We start from the raw sequence: 21820 nt of genomic DNA, 5'->3' as shown, positions 1-21820 counted from the left end.
TTGATGATTTTAGCTACATTATTCACCGATTTTTTTTTCAAGTTTCGCATTTATCTGTAATGGCTTATGACCAAAGTTGCCTATGCAGGTCCACGTCGTCGTTTAGACCTTAATATGATGGCTACATTTGGTATTTTTAGGATTTTAACAGAGGTGGGGGAGGTACCAGAAGGAGTGGACCGATATATCAAATCTTCACACCAGACAGTGGGCTAATAAATATATTGTGATGTGTGTAATTTGAAGAGAACCGAATGCTTATTTTGGATTTTATGATCGTTTTGGTTATTCAAAATTTTGACCCTTTGTGGGGGAGGTACCAGAAATAATGGTCTGATCTCGTCCATCTTTATAACAGATCTTGTGTTAATGGAAATATTGAGATATACCAAGTCTGAATGGAATCGGATGTTGATTTCGTGTTTTATGAGCTTCATGAATATTCAAAATTTTGACCCTTTGTGGGGGAGGTACCACAAGGAGTGGACTGATAAATTCCATTTTCACACCAGACATTGGGCTAATAAAAATATTGCGATGTGTGTAATTTGAAGACAATCGGACTCTTACATCACATTCTATAGGAGTTATATTTATTCAAAATTTTGACCCTTTGTGGGGAAGGTACCAGAAACAATGGTCCGATCTCTACCATCTTCATGGCAGATATTGCGTTGATGGAAATATTGATATGTGCCAAGTCGGAATGGACTCGGTTGTTTATTTCGTGTTTAATGAGCTTCATGAACATTCAAAATTTTGACCCTTTGTGGAGGAGGTACCAGAAGGAGTGGACCGATATATCTCATTTTCATAGCAGACCTTGGGTTAATGAAAATATTGCGATGTGTGTAATTTGAAGACAATCGGACGCTTACATCACTTTTTATAAAAATTCTAATTATTTAAAATTTTGACCCTTTGTGGGGGAGGTACTGTATGGAGTGAACCGATATTGTAAATTTTCGTACCTGACCTAGCACTGATGCAAATATTGGTATTTACAAAGTTGGAGCAAAATCGGATTATCCTTTCTCTTTCTGTGCAGGAAATTATTTTCTTTAAAAATTTTGACATTTTGTGGGAGTGGTACCAGAAGGAGTGGACCGATATTGCCCATCTCCGAACTCGATCTAAGTTTGACTAAAATATTATGATGTACCAAGTTTGGACTAAATCGTGTGCAAATTTAATTTTATATATTTTCGCAGAACACACACATATTTAATGACATTATATTTTTCCAATGAAAATAGGGCTCGCTAAGATCGAAAAAGGACATATGTATCATTATAGAAGAATATTAGTAGAGGTATCGACACAGCTGCTGAATTTTTGGGAATTTAATTATTGAATGAAAAATTATTCAAATTTATAAAAATTTTTAAAAATGCCTATTAACAACCTCAGATTGACGTCGTATAGGAAAACATATACAAATCTACTTATTTTTGAGAAAACATTTAAAATTTTTTGAAATATCAGTGCACCCAAGCCTTGCTGCATCTACCTGTCTTCTTCTACCATGACATGTACTTTACTCATGTATTTTAGCACAGAAATGTCGGCCTTGTAACACACGATGTGTGTAACTTTTACATATGGGAAATTTGACAATACATATGGAAAACCCTTAGCATCTGATAGCAGCTTTTTTTACTTGTTTTACTAGTGCCCCCGTAAAATGTTGTTATGACCAGAACCATTGCGTGCATGCGTTTAATACCTCATTATACATTAACAATGAGGCGGAATTTTGTAATTTTTAATATACAACGATTATGTGTTTTCAAAAAAACCGAAATTCAATTACATATTTAATGAATATCGTGTTGGAAACAAAATATATAATTTCCACATAGATTTTAATATGTAATAATGTTGAACAATTTTATGCATGTCCGACACGTTCGCAATATAAAATAACTGGAACGTGCTGGAACAATGAAAATGCTCTTACATTACAGGTATTTTGAAATCATACTTTGTGGCGTTACTCCTGCTCCGCTGTTGTTCCAATTCATATTTGGCCGCGGGAAGGTCCATTCGAATGTTGCAAACAATGGAGAAACACAAACATGCGTGCCTCTGACAATACCTTTGGCGAATACCGTGTCACGGCGGTCAAATGTGAAAATCTCTCTCACATTCTTTGGGGGAAGAAGAAGCATTAGGAGAAGCCATCAAATCTAAAGTACCGTTATATTATAAAATAAATATCAAATAGTCAATAACATGCAGAAAAGTAATGGGGGGGGGTCATTTGACAACTTCAAGGATCACACGCAAATTATGCTGAGCATGTATGACTGTGTGCCATACCCTTAAAAATTATGAGTTTCCGTTTCAACGTCTTCAAAGCAATGAAAAGATAATTGTTCTGTTTCAATACCTGCAAGCTCCTAGTTTTGCAATTTTCTTCGATATCATAAAGAGAAAATCGGTTATCGTAATAAGAAATATTAGATTCTTGCAGTTCTGGAACAGACCAAATTGTATCCTCAGCCATATGGCTAGTTATACCCTCACCCATATGACTAGAGAGGATATATATCATATGATACGGCCAAAACGTGTCTCATCGTAATAACGGTTTTAGACCCTAAGTCTCTTTTTTGACCAATTCCGTTTCAGGACATTTGGAGTAGATCTAGTGATGTCCGTACGTCTGTCTGTCTGTAACTATCAAAGTCAGTATCCGATTTGATCCAAACTTGGTATATCGTAATATTATTGTCAAACTTATATCGAGTTCGAAGATGGGAAATATCGGCCCAGTCCTTGTGGTACCTCCCCCACAAAATGTCAAAATTTTTCAAAGAAAATAATTTACTGCACAGAAAGAGAGAAGATACTCCGATTTTGCTCCAACTTTGCAAATCCTAATATTTGCATCAGTGCTAGGTCAGGTGCGAAAATGGACAATATCGGTGCACTCCCCCACAAAAGGGTCAAAAATTTGAATAATTTTAACTCTTATAAATGTGATGCGAGAATCCGATTGTCTTCAAATTACACACATCACAATATTTTCATTAACCCAAGATCTGGTGTGAAGATGGAATATATCGGTCCACTCCTTCTGGTACCTTCCCCACAAAGGGTCAAAATTTTGAATATTCATGAAGCTCATAAAACACGAAATCAACAACCGATTCCATTCAGACTTGGCACATCTGAATATTTCCATCAACACAAGATCTGTTATAAAGATGGTAGAGATCGGACTCTTGCTTCTGGTACCTCCCCCACAAAGGGTCAAAATTTTGAATAACCAAAACGATCATAAAATGCGAAATAAGAATACGGTTCTCTTCAAATTACACACATCACAATATTTTTATTAACCCAAGGTCTGGTGTAAAAATGGATTATATCGGTTCACTTCTTCTAGTACCACCCCCAGAAAGGGTCAAAAATTTGAATGTCCATGAAGCTCATAAAACACGAAATTAACATCCGATTCCATTCCGACTTGGTGTATCGCAATATTTCCATCAACACAAGATTTGTTATAAAGATGGTAGAGATCGGACTATTCCCTCTGGTACCTCCCCCACAAAGGGTTGAAGATTTTGAAAAACGAAAACACTCAAAGAAAGCGAAATAACCATTCAACTCTCTTCAGATTTCACACACATAAATATTTTTAGAACAGTGTGGCTTGTTTGTTCGGGATACCGTAGTATTTTGTTGTTGCAAAATGGTCTGGCTTTATCCCTTTATTGTTGTTTTTATAAAAACAACGTTTGTTTATTAGTGGAGAACGATGGTAATGTTTACCAGGGGGTAAGGCAGGGAGGATTGGTGGCTCTTTCCGAAACCTAGGTATTCCCTGCCTTACCCCCTGGTAAACATTACCATCGTTCTCCACTAATAAACAAACGTTGTTTTTATAAAAACAACAATAAAGGGATAAAGCCAGACCATTTTGCAACAACAAAATACTACGGTATCCCGAACAAACAAGCCACACTGTTCTATTAATAGACAAGGCACGGTCGACGAAGGGGTTTTTGTTGTAACAGACAAAACCAACTTACATGGTTATGCTACTTCGTTCAGGCTGAACGAAAGCATAACAAGTGGAGAAAGATGTAAATGTTTATAAGTGCGGTTGTAAGATTTAGAAGACTTTCCAAGAGAATTTTAGTTTTATTTAATTCTTTGGTTCCTCTTCTATTGAGCTTACGATCTCGTCACTTGGGTAAAAAATGTTTTTTGTCATAGAAGTTATTTTTAAAATAACTTCTGGGGAGAATATCCCAGACAAAAACAAGGGAACTGATGAGGATTGGTGGCTCTTTCCGAAACCTAGGTATTCCCTGCCTTACCCCCTGGTAAACATTACCATCGTTCTCCACTAATAAACAAACGTTGTTTTTATAAAAACAACAATAAAGGGATAAAGCCAGACCATTTTGCAACAACATAAATATTTTTGCTAACGCAAGATCTGTTGTGAAGACGATATACATCTGCCAACCCCTTCTGGTACCTCGCCCACAAAAGGCTTGAAATTTGCAATACTTATATCTGTCATACCTTACGAACAAGTCGGCGATTCCTCACAAACTTGATATATCGAAATATTTTTCTTAACCAGCAATCTGCTGCGAATATGAGATTTGTCGGAATTTATGATTTCGCATAAAATTGGATATAAATGTTCGATTTCCTTCGAATTTTGCGGATACCAATATATTTAGCTGTATTATATGAGGTATGAAAATAGAATACTTCGATCCGCTATATCTGTTACCTCACGCATGTTTCCACATTTTCAAAACATTTGCCCATATCTCGTATAAAGTACAGGAAGTTGTCGATTTGGTATAGCCCCCATATAATGGAACCTCCCGCTTTTCGGTATTTTGATGGTTTTAGTGACATTATTCACCGGAACTGTTTCAAATTTGGTATTTGAAGTTCGAAATGAAAACTGCAGCCTATGACAGAAAATTGGCTGTGCAGGTCCACGTCATCGTATAGCCCCCGTATAAGGGTACCTCCCTATATTCGCTATTTTGATGATTTTAGCGACATTATTCACCGGAAATCTTTCAAATTTGGTATTTGAAGTTCGTAATAGATACTGCAGCCTATGGCAGAAAATTATCTGTTCAGGTCCATGCCTTCGTATAGCCCTCATATAATGGAACCCCCGATATTCGGTATTTTGATGATTTTAGCGACATTATTCACCGGAATTGTTTGAAATTTGGTATTTGAAATTCGTAATGGAAACTGCAGCCTATGACAGAAAATTGCCTGTGAAGTTCCACGTCTTCGTATAGCCCCCATATAACGGTACCTCCCGCTGTTCGGCATTTTGATGATTTTAGCGATTTTTTCCAAGTTTCGCATTTGAATATCCGTAATGGCTAATGACAAAAGTTGCCTATGCAGGTCCACGTCGTCGTATAGACACTAATATAACGGCTACATTGGGTATTTTTAAGATTTTAACAGAATTTTAAACGGATTTTATTTTATTTTTTTATTTTTTTGAAAATTGCTAAATTTTTCCAAATGTTGCAGGGTATTTAAAGTTTGGCCCGGCCGAACTTAAGGTGGGAATACCTAAAGCGCTTTTTGTGGCTGGCGCAAGTCATCGGCTGGCTTCTTCGAAAATGATCAAAGGAGCCTAGGGCCAAAATCGAACTAAGTCAACCTAAAACTCCAGCCAGCCAAATATGCGCTTTATGTATTTCCACACTTACCGCTTTTTTACTTGTTTCATAATAATTTATTATTATTATTATTATTATTATTATTATTATTATTATTATTATTATTATTATTATTATTATTATTATTATTATTATTATTATTATTATTATTATTATTATTATTATTATTATTATTATTATTATTATTATTATTATTATTATTATTATTATTATTATTATTATTATTATTATTATTATTATTATTATTATTATTATTATTATTATTATTATTATTATTATTATTATATATTATTATATTATTATTATTATTATTATTTATTATTATATATTATTATTATTATTATTATTATTATTATTATTATTATTATTAGTATTATTATTATTATTATTATTATTAGTATTATTATTATTATTATTATTATATATTATATTATTATTATTATTATTATTATTATATATTATTATTATTATTATTATTATTATATTATTATATTATTATTAGTATTATTATTATTATTATATTATTATATATATTATTATTATTATTATTATTATTATTATTATTATTATTATTATTATTATTATTATTATTATTATATATTATTATTATTATTATTATATTATTATATTATTATATATTATTATTATTATTATTATTATTATTATTATTATTATTATTAGTATTATTATTATTATTATTATTATTATTTTATATATATTATTATTATTATTATTATTAATTATTATTATTATTATTATTATTATATATTATTATTATTATTATTATTATATTATTATTATATTATTATATTATTATATATTATTATATTATTATTATATTATTATTATTATATATTATATTATTATTATTATTATTATATTATTATTATTATTATTATTATTATATTTATTATTATATATTATTATTATTATTATTATTATATATTATTATTATTATTATTATTATTATTATTATTATATTATTATTATTATTATTATATTATTATTATTATTATTATTATTAGTATTATTATATTAATTATTATTTATATATATTATTATTATATTATTATTATTATTATATTATTATTATATTATTATTATTATTATTATTATTATTATTTTATTATTATTATTATTATATTATTATTATTATTATTATTATTATTATTATTATTATTATTATTATTATTATTATTATTATTATTATTATTATATTATTATTATTATTATTATTATTATTATATTATTATTATTATTATTATATTATTATATTATTATTATATTATTATTATTATTATTATTATTATTATTATTATTATTATTATTATATTATTATTATTATTATTATTATTATATTATTATTATTATTATTATTATTATTATTATTATTATTATTATTATTATTATTATTATTATTATTATTATTATATTATTATTATATTATTATTATTATTATTATTATTATTATTATTATTATTATTATTATTATTATTATTATTATTATTATTATTATATTATTATTATTATTATTATTATTATTGTTATTATTATTATTATTACTTTTTTTTTTTGTTCTAAATAACATCTAATTTCCAACTTTTCTCATTTCAGGAAGAATTAATCTCAGCTAATTCCCCGAAAAAAAATTTTAATATTCCAACAACGAAGAGCATTTCTCATCTCATGCAAAAATCTCTCACGTAACGTAATACGCCCTAACCGTACAATGGTCCCCTGTTGGGTATGCAATATCAAATGTTTGCTTTCTAACAAACCAGATATGCTTTTGAATATTTATTATCTCCAATTGATATCATTTTTGGTATGAATTTTATGAAAAACATACATATTTTATTTCAAATACCGCAACAAAGTGAATATTCATGGTCGGGGATTTAAATAAAGTTTATGAACTCTCATGAACCTGTTGCCCCAAAACAAGACAACACAAATATTTGCTTATTACCTCTAAATCCCCAAATAATAATAAAACATCTGCCATAGTTTTGATAATCTCTTGGTTTTGCGAAGCCACATAAATTTGCTGAAGATTCAATTATTTTTAAGGCAACTGCCAGGAAATGTCATAAATTATGCTGATACACCATCCACTGGGAATTAAGATGTTCATCTCTGCGCAAGGTAGTCATTAATGGAAATGTACAGGGTGAGATAAAGAAACTGCAACAAACTTGAGACTGCTGTCATGTCCAAGCCACTCATCCGACAGCTGTTAAAATTATTCCAGTGACACTTCATTATATTGTTGACAAGCGAACAAAAGCATTTTGCTGAGAATTTTCCAGAAAAAAAAGTTATTTGTGTTCGGAATTCAAGCGTGATAGTATGATGTCTTTATATTTGGCTGGAGAACCACCAAAAGTGACTATCGTTAAAGCACTCCAGCATTTAAATCTTTTCAGGCTCGTACCATAGCTCGTTACCGTGATACTGGTTGCGTAGCCCGACTACGTCAAGAAAGTGGACGGAAGAAATCAACAGCAACATCAGGAGAAATGGTTCGAAAAGTAAAGAAGCGACTTGATCGCGAACCCGCGTAGCAATAACCGAAAAATGGCTCGTGAGCTGAACATTCGGCAAATATTAAAAAATCAGCTCGGGGTAAAGCTATTGAAATTCCAAAAAGTTCAAGGACTTACACCGCAACAGAATGAAAATAGACGACTCAAAAGAGCTAAAGAGTTGCTGCGTTTGGTAGCGTAGCCTGACGACGTCAAGGAAGTGGACGGAAGAACATCAACAGCAACATCAGCAGAAATGGATCGAAAAGTAAAGAAGCGACTTGATCGGAGACCTCATCGCAGTGGCCGAAAAATGGCTCGTGAGCTGAACAAATCGTAATATGCCATTCGGCAAATATTGAAAACTGAGCTCGTTGTAAAGCCATTGAAATTCCAAAAATGCAAGAACCTACACCGCAACAGAAAGAAAATAGACTCTTAGGAGCTAAAGAGTTGTTTTGCTTGGCTGAAAGTGGTGAACTGCCAAATTTGGTTTTCTCCGATGAGCTCCGACGAGAAAACATTCGTTGTCCAGCAGTTTGTAAACAAACAAAATGATCGTGTTTACTTGCCAAAGAGGTCAGCTGAGGCAGTTTGGCAACCAGAACTCAAGCGCCGGCCAAACCGATGATGGTGTGGGCCGCCATAACAGCCGATGCTCGCTCTGAGTATTAATCGACCGTGGCATTAGAATAAATGCCGAATATTATCGTGAAAATATTCTGGAGGGTGTATTAAAGCCTGGGGCATGCAAAAATTTTGCCCGCAGACCTTGGACATTCCAACAGCACCTCATCAGCACCATCACACTTAGCACGCGCCACCCAAGAATGATTACAAAATGAGGTTCTTCGCCTAATTTCCAGTGCACAATAGCCACCAAAATCTCCGGATACCAATCCGTTGGACTATTGTCTCTAGAGTATTTTGGAAAGCAAGGTTGGCACTAAGCGCTTCACCGGGAATGGGCGAAAATACCGCAGAGCAACATTCGGACAGGCAGCGTGTGACTGGGTTTCATTGGCCGTTTGAAGCAGCATCGCACTCAGCACGCGCCACCCAAGAATGGTTAAAAAACGAGGATCCTCGCTTCATTTCCAGCGCACAACGGCCACCAAAATCTCCGGATACCAATCCGTTGGACTATTGTCTCTGGAGGACTTTGGAAAGCAAGGTTGGCACTAAACCAAATACCAAAGTGTCGATCACCTCAAGCAAGCGCTTCGCCGGGAATGGGGGCCATAATACCGCAGAGCAACATTCGGGCAGGCAGCGTGTGACTGGGTTTCATTGGCCCTTTGAAGGCCAGAATTCATGGCAAAGGTGACCAATTCAAAGAAATCTAAACTTATTCTAAAAATTGATGATATTTCCGGCATTTGCTTTCACTCAATAAAATTTAAAAAAATGTAAAAATAATGGCTTTTGCAATCTTTTTATCTCACCCTGCATATTAAAATAAGGAAGATATGTTCGATAATCACCACTTTATTGTAGGAAATATGTGCTCTGTTCCAGAATCTGCACGGAACTACTAGTTTTGCAATTTTCTCCGATATCAAAGAGGGAAAATCGTTTATCGTAGTAAAAAGTTGTACATTCTTGCAGTTCTGGAACTTCACAGTGTTCTAATATATATAGGCTCTGTTCCAGAAGAATCTACTAAATTTGCATTTTTTTCGGTATTATAAGGGGGAAAATCGGTTGTCGTAGTAAAAAGTTCTACATTCTTGCATTTCTGGAACGGAACAATGTTCTAATATATATAGGCTCTGTTCCAGAAGAATCTACTAGTTTTTCAATTTTTTTTCGGTATTATAAGGGGGAAAATCGGTTATCGTAGTAAAAAATTTACATTCTTGCAGTTCTGGAAGAGAGCAATAGTTTTCTTCAGGAAATATCTTCGATAATGGATTTTTACAGAACGGAAATCTCTTATTTTTTAATTTTTATTTATTTATTTATTATTATTATTATTATTATAGTTATTATTATTATTATTATTATTATTATTATTATTATTATTATTATTATTATTATTATTATTATTATTATTATTATTATTATATTATTATTATTATTATTATTATTATTATTATTATTATTATTATTATTATTATTATTATTATTATTATTATTATATTATTATTATTATTTATTATTATTATTATATTATTATTATTATTATTATTATTATTATTATTATTATTATTATTATTATTATTATTATTATTATTATTATTATTATTATTATTATTATTATTATTATTATTATTATTATTATTATTATTATTATTATTATTATTATTATTATTATTATTATTATTAATTTCGACATTTATATTACTTAATTAAATCATAAATATCTTCGGTAAAGGTTTTTAATTGACTTAAAATCATTTCGAAAACCGGAAAACTCTTATTTTTTTATTTATTTATTTATTATTTATTTATTAATTTATTTTATTTATTTTTTTTTTTTTTGAATTATTAATTTCGAATTTTTTACAAATCTCTTCCATGCTACCCAAATCACATTCCCAATCAGCAGCATTTATATTACTTAATTAAATCACTTAATTAATTGCATACTTACAGGCGTTTTTTGTTAAACAGCTTCCGCTATCTTAGTCGCGTTTTATCAAAGCCCAGATGATACAATTTGAATACAATACCACGGAACAACGCTGTTATACAAACATCGCGAGAAAGCGAACAATATAGAAAAGGAATGTATAACAAACAATAAGTCAATTAATCACTTAAACACTTATGAGGAACACACTTGCACGCACGCACACACACACAATCATAAACAATATTATGTTACGCTTGTAATTAATTGTACACTTGCTGTTGTTATTTCTGTTCATATCATATTGTTAACTATTATAGTTACAGCAAGAACAAGGCAAGGCAACGAAAACATGAAAACAACACTTCATCTTTATCAAATTACATGAATATCTCTCTTTACACCAACACACACACTCGTATGAAGATAACGTGAAAAATCACAACCGTCATAAGACGCTTGGGTATTTTGTTGTACATACGTACGCACACACGTTTGCACATGCACACCCGATAAACAGTCTAATTGCAAACACCTAAACTCACTTAATTAATTTGTGTGCCTGTGTTAGTGTTGTGTTGTTTTCTGTGATTTTGGTTAACCAAGGAGAGAGTCACACCACCCTTCGTGAGAGAGCCATCATATGGCAAATGTAGGAAAACAAAAAGCTAAACAAAAAAAAAACACAAAGCAAATTCTTTAACCCACGCTCCATTGCAAAATGTTTATATCACAGGTCAGCGTTGCCATTTCAGTTATTTTCGACCAAATTTATTTATTTTTGAATTTGATGAGAATTTGGTGGAATTTATCATATATCTCTCGTAAAAGCATTCCAAATTTGTTACAAAAAATTGTCTTTATAAAAAAGCTCTTTGTAATTTTCACGCCTTTTATACGCTCTTTCGAGGAAGAATATAAAATAAATTGGAAAACTAACATATTAGAGTACGTTTAGATTTACTAAATCCACTCGATCTCAAATGTCAATTCCTTAGTGTAGACGTCAAATATTAATACATAATATTTACCATGGTAGAAAAATACAGGCAGATGCAACAACCCATTTGAACATTGATATTTCAAAAAAAAATAATCTATTTTCAAATATAAGTAGATTTGTATATGTTTTATTATACGAAGTAATTCGGAGGTTATTATAATACGCGTTTTTGAACATTTTTTTTTACAAATTTAAATAATTTTTTATTCAACATTTTCAATTCCAAAATTAATTTGACAGTTCATTTTCCCAGCAGCTGTGTCGATGCGTCTACCCATGGTACAATAAGGAGATATAACAGCTTCGTAAAACTACAGAAATACAGCTCTGAGGCTATGCCCGCTTCCTGTCAGAATTATTCAATATTATAGGCAAAAAGTTATTTTCATTTACTTGATATTTTTTGTTCATTTCTAAAATGAGTCAAATAGCGCGAAAGATGAATGAAATGCCTGGATGTTCTCTCAAAAATATGATCCTAAGTGTTCAATCTTTGAACTATGTGGCAAATCTGGTTAATATTATCAATGCTCGCCCCGCAATTTGAGTTTCTCCCAATCATCGCATCGAAACAGCTGCTGGGACAATGAACTGTCAAACCAATTTTGAAATCAAAAATTTGAAATGCAAAACTAGCAAGATTTGTAAAAATAGTTGAAAAAATGCATATCATAACAAACTCCGATTTGCATCGTATAAGAAAACATATAAAAATCTATTTATGTTTGACGAAACATTAAAAAAAATTTAACATATTAATGTTCCCAAGCCTTGATGCATCTACCTGTATTTTTCTTCCACGTTACGTACCGTAAACGCTATGGAATTTAGATGTGAAACCGAGTGGATTTAATAGTGAAGATAACGGGAAAATAATAAGTAAAGGCGAGAATACATAAAACGCTTTTTTAACGTCAATCGAAGACTATACATGAACTAAAAGTGAGAATACATAAAACGCTTTTTTGACTGGCTTAAGTCATCGACTGACTTCTTCGGAAAAGAGCAAAGGAGTGAAGGGCTCAAATCAAACTAAGTCAACCTACAACTCCTTTGTTTCTCTACAAAGAAGCCAACCGATGACTTAAGCTAGTAAAAATACGTTTTATGTATTCTCACCTTAACAGTTTACTCAGGATGAAGGGTTTAAACCATCTCTTTTGTATGTTTTAGCCCAAAAAAATAAAAATTATTTTCTTAGATATGGGAGAAAAATTTGTTGTACGTGCCATGGAACTTCCATGGTAGAATAAAGAAGGTAAAGTCATGCAATCACAAGTTTACAATTTTTCCGCAATTTATTATTTGACAACATCTCATTGTCCAAATATTTATTTATAAATCCATTGTACATACACAAATCAGAGATGGGAACCTGCTTTCTATGCAGTAAAATTTGACAAGTATATTACAGAAAATGCAAAGTTGGGAATGCTTATTTGAAATGACTTTACCTTATTAATTTTATCATGGGAACTTCGAAAGCAAGAGACTATTTATTATTTTAGATATGAAAATAATTTTTATTTAAAAAATGATAAGAAGAATTGTAACCATGGTAGAATTAAGAAGGTAAAATCATGCAATCATATGTTTACAATTTTTTTCAAAATTATTCATTTGACATCATCTCATTGTCAAATTTTATATTTATAAAATAATTGTATGCACAGAAATAAGAGATGGGAACCTGGTTTTATTCCGTAAAATTGACAATATAAATTACAAAAAGTACAGAGATGGATGGTCTTATTTGAAATGACTTTAATTTTAAATTAAGCGTTTTACCAAAATAATCTATTTATTTTGCGACTAAGCGACGATTTTTTGACTGACGTAAGTCATTGGCTGGCTTCTTCGTAGAGGAACAAAGAAGCTATAGAAGAATACAGCCGATGACTTAAAGGTGAAAGTACTTAAAAGGCTTTTTTTTGACTGGTTTAAATCATCAGCTGGCTTCTTCGTAGAGAAACCAATGAGTTTTAGGTTGACTTAGTCCGATTTTGGGTCCTAGGCTCCTTTGTTCTTTTCCGAAGAAGCCAGCCGACGACTTATGCCAGTCAGAAAAGCATATTATGTATTCTCACCTTCAGTCAGTCAAAAAAAAGCATTTTATGTATTCTCACCTTAAACGGAGTTTTATTAAAACGGCAGTGACACATAATTAAGGAGATTAACAAAAAATAAGTCATTATTAGTAGAAGAATACAGGTAGATGCATCAACGCTTGGCAATATTGATGTCAAAATTTTAAAATTGTTTTGTCAAAAATAAGTAGATTTTTATGTTTTCTTATACGGCGCCCTTCGGATGTTGATTTGCATTTCTCAACAATTTTTATACATTTCAATAATTTTTTATACAACATTTTCAATTTCAAAATCGGTTTGACAGTTCATTGTCATTGTCTTCTTCTTCCATGGCATAATCATAAGGGGCCTCTAGATAGCAGTTTTTTTGGAGTTTTATACACTTTCACTGGTATGGTAACACTTATATCGAACGGAATGCTGGGTATACGAAAGATTGTTTTAATGACAGATTCCCTCCACTCAGTAGGCGAATGTTCAAGTTCTTAATGTGTACGTAACATGAAAGACAATACGCTTTGTTTGGGCGTTTATACAACATATATCGAGTTTCAGTAACAAAGTTTTGTTAAAGTTTTAAAGACGATATCAGAGATGAAGAGTGTTATTCATGTAGACGTCCTACAAAGGGACTTTTTCCTCTTTAAATTACATTTCTTAATTCTTTAAAATGATTTTGTTCATAATTTTTTTACTATGTTTTTAATTTTTTTATAACACTGGTTGCTAAAACCGAACAACTGCAATTATATTTTGGTTGTGCAATAAATTCACACAGTTCGAATTATATATGTGTGTGCGTGCATGGATATCTGTTAATCTTTGAAAAAAACCAACACTTTAATCCGCCAGGGATTTATTACTTATTACGGGAAGAGGAAGTTCCCTTTACTTTTGGTATGCCTTTTTTGTGAACCGTTTAAAAAACTTCCGTTTATCACCGAAAAGAGCAGCGCTTTTTATTAGACTTTAGACAAGTGTTAAGATTAACAGCTTCAATAATACTGATGCTGCGGTCTGCAACATCCCATTGACATTGTCCTTTCATCGTTTACACACATCCAGCTCTGTGGGCATTATTTGGACTTTCTCTCCCTCTCTCTCGCTCTGAGAGGGGTTATTATCTGCGCAGTTGTGATAAATAAAAAAGGAATGAATGACAACAATGATGCTACTACTTTCTTGGGGCAAAGAGATATTGGGAGGCATACAAGGTGAGGTAAATGCAAGGCTCTCTTTAAAATTGCAAGTTCCAGGATTTGTTTTCACAGTCAGTGCATTGGAAAAATATAGGTCACAACTCTACATCCCAGTCACAGACATACACAAATATTTACGTGTGAGTGAGTAACATTCACAAAGGGTGGGTAGTAACAGAGATGGGAGATGTGTTACCATTGTAGAATGAAATGAAGGTAACCTCATTTTAAATAAACATTCCCATATCTGCATTTTCTTTAATTTACCTTGTCAAATTTCACTGCATAGAAAATAGTTCCCATCTCTGATTTTGTGTGTATCCAATGGATTGATGAATATAGATTTTGACAATGAGATGTTGTCAAAGGTAAAAAATTTGAAAAAAAAAATTGTAAACATATGATTGCATGACTTTACCTTCTTAGTTCTACCATGTGTGTTACAAATATTGCAGCAAAGTTATTCAATATACATAGCATGTTCATACAAACAGGTCATTTAGACTGTCAACCGGCATAGAGGTGCCACTTTTAAAGGTAGTTTTAGTGTCTTAAAGTACGTTTAGATTTACGAAATCCACACAGATTTCAAATGTCAATTCCATAGGGTATACGTCAAAAATATCCACTGGATTTATCAAGATGATTTATGTGATGTATACGCCCTGGTAGAAGAATGTAGGTACACGCATCGACACAGCTGCTGGGACAATGAACTGTCAAACAAAATTTGGAATTGAAATTTTTAAATGAAAAATTATTCAAATTTGAAAAAATTGTTAAAAATGCATATCATAACAATCTCCGATTGGTGTCTATAGCAAAACATATACAGATCTACGTATTTTTGAAGAAACATTTAACATTCTTGACATATCAATGTTCCCAAGCGTTGATGCATCTACCGGTATTATTTTACCATGATATACGCTATGGAATTGACATTTGAAATTGAGTAGATTTAGTAATCTAAACGTGTTCTTATCCATTATCTTTATTATAGATGTATTGTTCAACCAAATGTTAATAATTTTAAATATTAGAAACAAATAGTAAAGAAAAACGAAATTATTACAATTCTATAATTTGATGCTCCTTCGTTGTCAAGATTGTATTTTTTAAGATCTTCCTTATTTATGTACGTATAACTGTCGACAAATTCATTTCATCAAGAAAGAATAAAATATAAAACAGAATATACTGGTAGAAAATTGTCATCCCGATATTCCTGTCAATTTGACATTCAATATAATACAGGACATTGTCGGCCTAAGTCTTTTTTAGTACAAATTTTTATATTTCTTAGTTCTTCCCATGGTAGAATCAAGGAGGAAAAGTCATGTTTAATTTTTTTTTCAAAAATAAATAATATTATTATTTATTAATCAAAAATTTGTATTTATACATACACAAATCAAAGATGGGAACTTGTTTTTATGGAGTGATATGTGACAAGGTAAATTTCAGAAAATGGAGAGATGGGAATGCTTTTTTGATATGACTTTACCTTCTTAATTTTGAAACTAAAACTCCTTTGTTCCTCTACGAAGAAGCTAGCCGATGACTTAAGCCAGCCAAATAAGCGCTTTATGTATTCCCACCTTAACGTCGTAATAAAGAAATCATTCTTTAAATAGTTGTTAAAACATATGTTCTTTGTTTACATTTTGCCTGGTGTTTCTAGAACCCTTTAATAAGCGTTAGGATTTTCGTTTATCACGCAATTCCATTTTGTAAATTATTCATATTGGAATGGCCACCATGACCATAATTTGACACACCCAACCCTGAGTGACTATAGGGCTCTACAAATCGAAAACGATACCTTAAAATATGTGATCTCTAAAACCCTACTAACCATCACACTCGTAAATAAAAACTGAGAATAAATAATAATAGTTGTGTTCCAGAACCTGCAAATTAGTACTAATTAGCACTAATTCTGCTACAACGCGTTCCCGTACTCCAAAAACTAGCAAAACTTGCAGCTCTCTCGAGAAAAAAATGGCGCTGAGTGGTGCACATTTCTGCTTGTTTTAGCTACATGAATTTGGCTGAGCAGAAATGTGCATATTGTAAATTTGACATTTAATTGGCAGGGCTAACAAGGTTGAAAAATGTATTGATACATTTCAATAAAGAAAATGATCAACTTGAAAACTAAAGGAAAAACTAATATTTGTCGTGCAAAAAACAAAAAGAGAAAATATGGAGCAACTGATGTATTCACTTTTGGATGATTCCAGCAGTGAAGAGGACTGGCTGAATGAGGAATCAGATTATTAATTATTATTATAAATTATTAATTTTAACTTATCGTCTTCAATACTCATTTTTTAAATGTTGGCGCTCTTTTCAGTAAGGTTTCACCAGTCCGTTTTAGGCTGCTTACTTTTGGAATTTTGGCATTTTATCGCATTTCTGCTAATTTTCCGTTCCCTTATTTTTTGAGCAAACCTAAATGAGAATGACATTTCGAACTGTTCTCTCTTCTGCTAGTTTTACTACTAAAAAAGTACTGGAACACAACTAATATTTTAAAGAACCCCTGAACGAAATCTTGGATTTGTTAAGACAATTTAAAGGAGGATTTTTAAAAATTTTGAAAATAAATTTAAAATAATCTTAGAATAATAAAAACTGATATCTCTCAACTTCAGAAATGCGTGCTAATCATCCACTCACTTTCACAAAATAAACCAAGTTATTATTAGTTTTGTTTTGATTATTTGTCTTTATCACGCATTACCCCTTTGTTTTTGTTTTCTCTTTTCTTATTGGAGGCCGGACAACCGATGTTCAAATGTTCAAGAAAGTCGTAGTGGGCATATCAGGTGGCGTTGACAGTCGTAATAAAGAAATCATTCTTTAAATAGTTGTTAAAACATATGTTCTTTGTTTACATTTTGCCTGGTGTTTCTAGAACCCTTTAATAAGCGTTAGGATTTTCGTTTATCACGCAATTCCATTTTGTAAATTATTCATATTGGAATGGCCACCATGACCATAATGTGACACACCCAACTCTGAGTGACTATAGGGCTCTACAAATCGAAAACGATACCTTAAAATATGTGATCTCTAAAACCCTACTAACCATCACACTCGTAAATAAAAACTGAGAATAAATAATAATATTTTAAAGAACCCCTGAACGAAATCTTGGATTTGTTAAGACAATTTAAAGGAGGATTTTTAAAAATTTTGAAAATAAATTTAAAATAATCTTAGAATAATAAAAACTGATATCTCTCAACTTCAGAAATGCGTGCTAATCATCCACTCACTTTCACAAAATAAACCAAGTTATTATTAGTTTTGTTTTGATTATTTGTCTTTATCACGCATTACCCCTTTGTTTTTGTTTTCTCTTTTCTTATTGGAGGCCGGACAACCGATGTTCAAATGTTCAAGAAAGTCGTAGTGGGCATATCAGGTGGCGTTGACAGTGCAGTCAGTGCCTTCCTTTTAAAGGAAAATGGTAATAGATGCGAGGATAAGTGGTCATCTGCATTCTTTCATTGATTAAACATATTTTAACTTACCTTTCTAGGTTGGGGACACACTAGTTTCATCTTGGTTACATTGTACTTTCAGGTTACAAGGTACTGGGAGTCTTTATGAAAAACTGGGATGAATTTGATGAAATGGGAAGATGTTCGGGCGAACAAGATCTATTGGATGCTGAATATACCTGCAACAAGTTAGGTATTGAACTGCGACAGGTGAACTATGTGAAAGAGTATTGGAATTCAGTGTTTACGTAAGTTTGGGAAAAGGAAATTCAGAATTCACAGATTTAAATAAGTTTTTCTTTGTAAATTAAGTAACTTCTTGGAAGACTATGAGCGAGGCTTGACCCCCAATCCGGACATTTTGTGTAATAAACACATAAAATTTGATTTATTCCATAAACATGCTTTGGAGCGACTGGGATATGATGCCATTGCCACTGGACATTATGCCAAGACAAATTTTGGTCCTTTTCTGGAGAATTATGAAGAAAGCAAAGGTTCGTTGAAATATAAATGAGGTAGCAATTTCATATATTCTAATAACTTTTATCTTAGATGTCCATCTACTCATACCGAAAGACACATTTAAAGATCAGACATTCTTTCTTTCGGGTATTCGACGTGAAACTTTAAGAAGGACCATGTTTCCCCTGGGAAACTATTTGAAGTCTGAAGTCAAGGAAATAGCCAAGAGCTGTGGCCTGGAAAGATTGACACAGAAAAAAGAAAGTACGGGCATTTGTTTTGTGGGTAATCGCGATTTTAAGGAATTTATTAAGGAGGTAAACAGATAAATATTTCGATAAGAATTATGGATTATTGGAATTTTCCTCATCAAATTGAGATTTATACAGGGTGAGATACGAAAACTGCAACAAAGTCTAACGCCATAATTTTTACGATGGTACGAGACACAAAAGATTTAAATGCTGGAGTGCTCTAACGATAGCCACTTGGGGTTTTCCAGCCAAATATAAATATATCACGCTGGAATTCCATCACGAATAACTTTTTTTCTGGAAAATTCTCACCAAAATGCTTTTGCTTTTATACGCTTTTAAACAACATAATGAGCTGTCACTGGAATAATTTTAACAGCTGTCGGACGAGTGGCTTAGAAATGACAGCAGTCTGAAGTTGGTTGCAGTTTTTTCATCTCACCCTGTATTCCATTACCATCCATGATTTATTTATATTTTGTTGCAGTACATTGCCTCAAAGCCCGGAGATTTTGTGGATATTGATAGCAATATGGTTGTGGGTCATCACGAGGGCATACACCAATGGACAGTGGGCCAACGTTGCCGTTTAAAATCGTTTCGTAAACCCTATTATGTAGCCCAAAAAGACGTCGCAACCAACACAATTTATGTTGCCTATGGCCATGAACATCCTAGCCTTTATTCAAATCAAATTTTTGCCACTAACATTAATTGGTTGTGTTGCGAAAATCCTTTTGACATGCCAAATTCTCCTCCTTTAAGATGTAGATTTCGTTTTCAACACACAAAACCTCTGGTGGATTGTACAATTTATAGAAAATCGCCTAATAATAAGACTGATGTTATTGTAATGCTAGACAAACCTTTGAGAGCTGTCACACCCGGCCAATATGCTGTGTTCTATAGTGATACCGAATGTTTGGGTTCTGCGCGAATTGTGGAAGCCATAAACGATAGTGACCACAAACGAGTGGAAAATTTAAAAAATATTTTGGAAAATTCATGACACAGGCTGGAGGAGGCTGTTATTAAAATTTAAAAAAAAAAATAAATAAATTAGACTAATTTTAAAAAATTTGTTTTTGTTTGCTGTGGTTACAAAATATTCAAATTAAACGGGATATTATTTTTTGAGAATATTATTTTTTTGTTTCTTCAAGGCTCAAATAGAAATAATTTTGTAATAGATTGTCGCAGTGGCCGAAAAATGGCTCGTGATATGAACATAGCGCAATATTCCATTCGGCAAATATTGCAAACTGAGCTCGGGGTAAAGCCATCGAAATGTAAAAAAAAAAAACACAAAATGATCGTGTTACTTGCCAAGGAGGTCAGCTGAAAATGTGCACATGTAGGTGTTTGCATTCTGCTAATCTGGTTCCAGCTCCAAGTTTAGAAATTCGGCTACTTTAATGGACTGTAGCCAGAGATCTTCTGGAGTGAGTTGGGTAGGTTTGGCGGCGCAATTAAAGAGGTGCAGCGTATTGTGCGGGCCTGCAACACACGCCGGGCAGGCGTCACGCACATCTTTATCAATTCGTGCCCAATACGAATTGAGACGACTGCACCTTCCTGAACGTAATTGCGCCAAAACTACCCTGGTTTGTCTAGGCAGCTGACGTTCTTCAGCTGCAATGGATGGCGGGGTGGAATCCGAGGACGCCATTCATTTTATAATTGCTAATAGCATCTGCGACTGCATTGGTATGAATGTCACTCAGAGCTGCCTGATAGGCTTCTTGATCTAGAGGTTCTCTCTTGTAGCGTTGGACCTCCCTCTTTAGATCATGTATGTCCTTCCTGACACGCCTTGGTGGGGGAGATTTTTCCACCATATGATGATTGGGATGACTCTCGCGGTAACACCCAAGCAGGTACTGCATTAATCGACCGTGGCATCAGAATAGCCGAAAATATTCTGGAGGGTTTATTAAAGCCTTGGGCACGCAATCATTTTGGCAGCAGACCTTGGTCTTCCAACAGGACTCAGCACCATAGCACTCAGCACGCGCCACCCAAGAATGATTACAAAATGAGGTTCTTCGCCTAATTTCCAGCGCACAATAGCCACCAAAATCTCCGGATACCAATCCGTTGGACCATTGTCTCTGGAGTATTTTGGAAATTAAGGTTGGCACTAAGCGCTTCACCGGGAATGGGCCAAAATACCGCAGAGCAACATTCGCGCAGGCAGCGTGTGACTGGGTTTCATTGGCCGTTTGAAGCAGCATCGCACTCAGCACGCGCCACCCAAGAATGGTTAAAAAATGAGGTTCCTCGCTTCATTTACAGGCACAATGGTCAAAGGTGACCAATTCGAACAAATATAAACTTATTCTAAAATTTGATGCTATTTCCGACATTTTTTCGCTTTCATTCAATAAAATTTAACAAAAAAAAAAAAAATACAAATGATGGCGTTTAACTTTGTTTCCGTTTTTTTTTTTTATATCACCCTGTATAAGCGGAATTTTTGCCAATCAATTTGATTGACAGCA

General features: G+C 32.5%; 2 protein-coding genes across 3 annotated transcripts in view; one reads left to right on the top strand and one right to left on the bottom strand.

Moving 5' to 3' along the window:
• Window positions 1-14998, bottom strand: part of LOC109613434 (uncharacterized) — a 57866-nt gene extending 42868 nt beyond the window's left edge. The window contains exons 1-2 of the mRNA XM_059123180.1: window positions 14750-14998; window positions 10815-10905 (exon numbers count right to left, since the gene is read on the bottom strand). The gene's annotated coding sequence lies outside the window, so the exon portion shown is untranslated. The remainder of the gene's footprint in view (window positions 1-10814; window positions 10906-14749) is intronic.
• A 3358-nt stretch (window positions 14999-18356) lies between these two features.
• On the top strand, window positions 18357-20386 carry LOC101893095 (mitochondrial tRNA-specific 2-thiouridylase 1). 2 transcript variants are annotated; one of them, XM_005187580.4, is made up of 5 exons: window positions 18357-18566; window positions 18683-18848; window positions 18913-19097; window positions 19156-19382; window positions 19807-20386. In XM_005187580.4, the coding sequence occupies exons 1-5, from the start codon at window positions 18491-18493 to the stop codon at window positions 20326-20328; spliced, it is 1176 nt and encodes a 391-aa protein (XP_005187637.1). In that variant the 5' UTR covers window positions 18357-18490; the 3' UTR covers window positions 20329-20386. The 2 variants fall into 2 exon arrangements, with proteins under 2 accessions (XP_005187637.1, XP_019893787.1); XM_020038228.2 differs by having other exon boundaries at window positions 18422-18566; window positions 18639-18848.
• The last annotated feature ends 1434 nt before the right edge of the window (window positions 20387-21820 follow it).

The sequence above is a fragment of the Musca domestica genome, unplaced genomic scaffold, assembly GCF_030504385.1.
Source record: "Musca domestica strain aabys unplaced genomic scaffold, Musca_domestica.polishedcontigs.V.1.1 236, whole genome shotgun sequence".
NCBI classification, from domain to species: domain Eukaryota; kingdom Metazoa; phylum Arthropoda; class Insecta; order Diptera; family Muscidae; genus Musca; species Musca domestica.
This window is presented reverse-complemented; position numbering and strand designations above follow the sequence as displayed.

Excerpts from the sequence above, each read along its gene's own strand:
- LOC101893095 (XM_005187580.4), top strand. The coding sequence starts at position 18,491 with ATGTTCAAGAAAGTCGTAGTGGGCATATCAGGTGGCGTTGACAGTGCA. Across the intron at positions 19,098-19,155 it reads GAATTATGAAGAAAGCAAAG|ATGTCCATCTACTCATACCG; the intron begins GTTCGTTGAAAT and ends CTTTTATCTTAG. Across the intron at positions 19,383-19,806 it reads TTAAGGAATTTATTAAGGAG|TACATTGCCTCAAAGCCCGG; the intron begins GTAAACAGATAA and ends ATTTTGTTGCAG.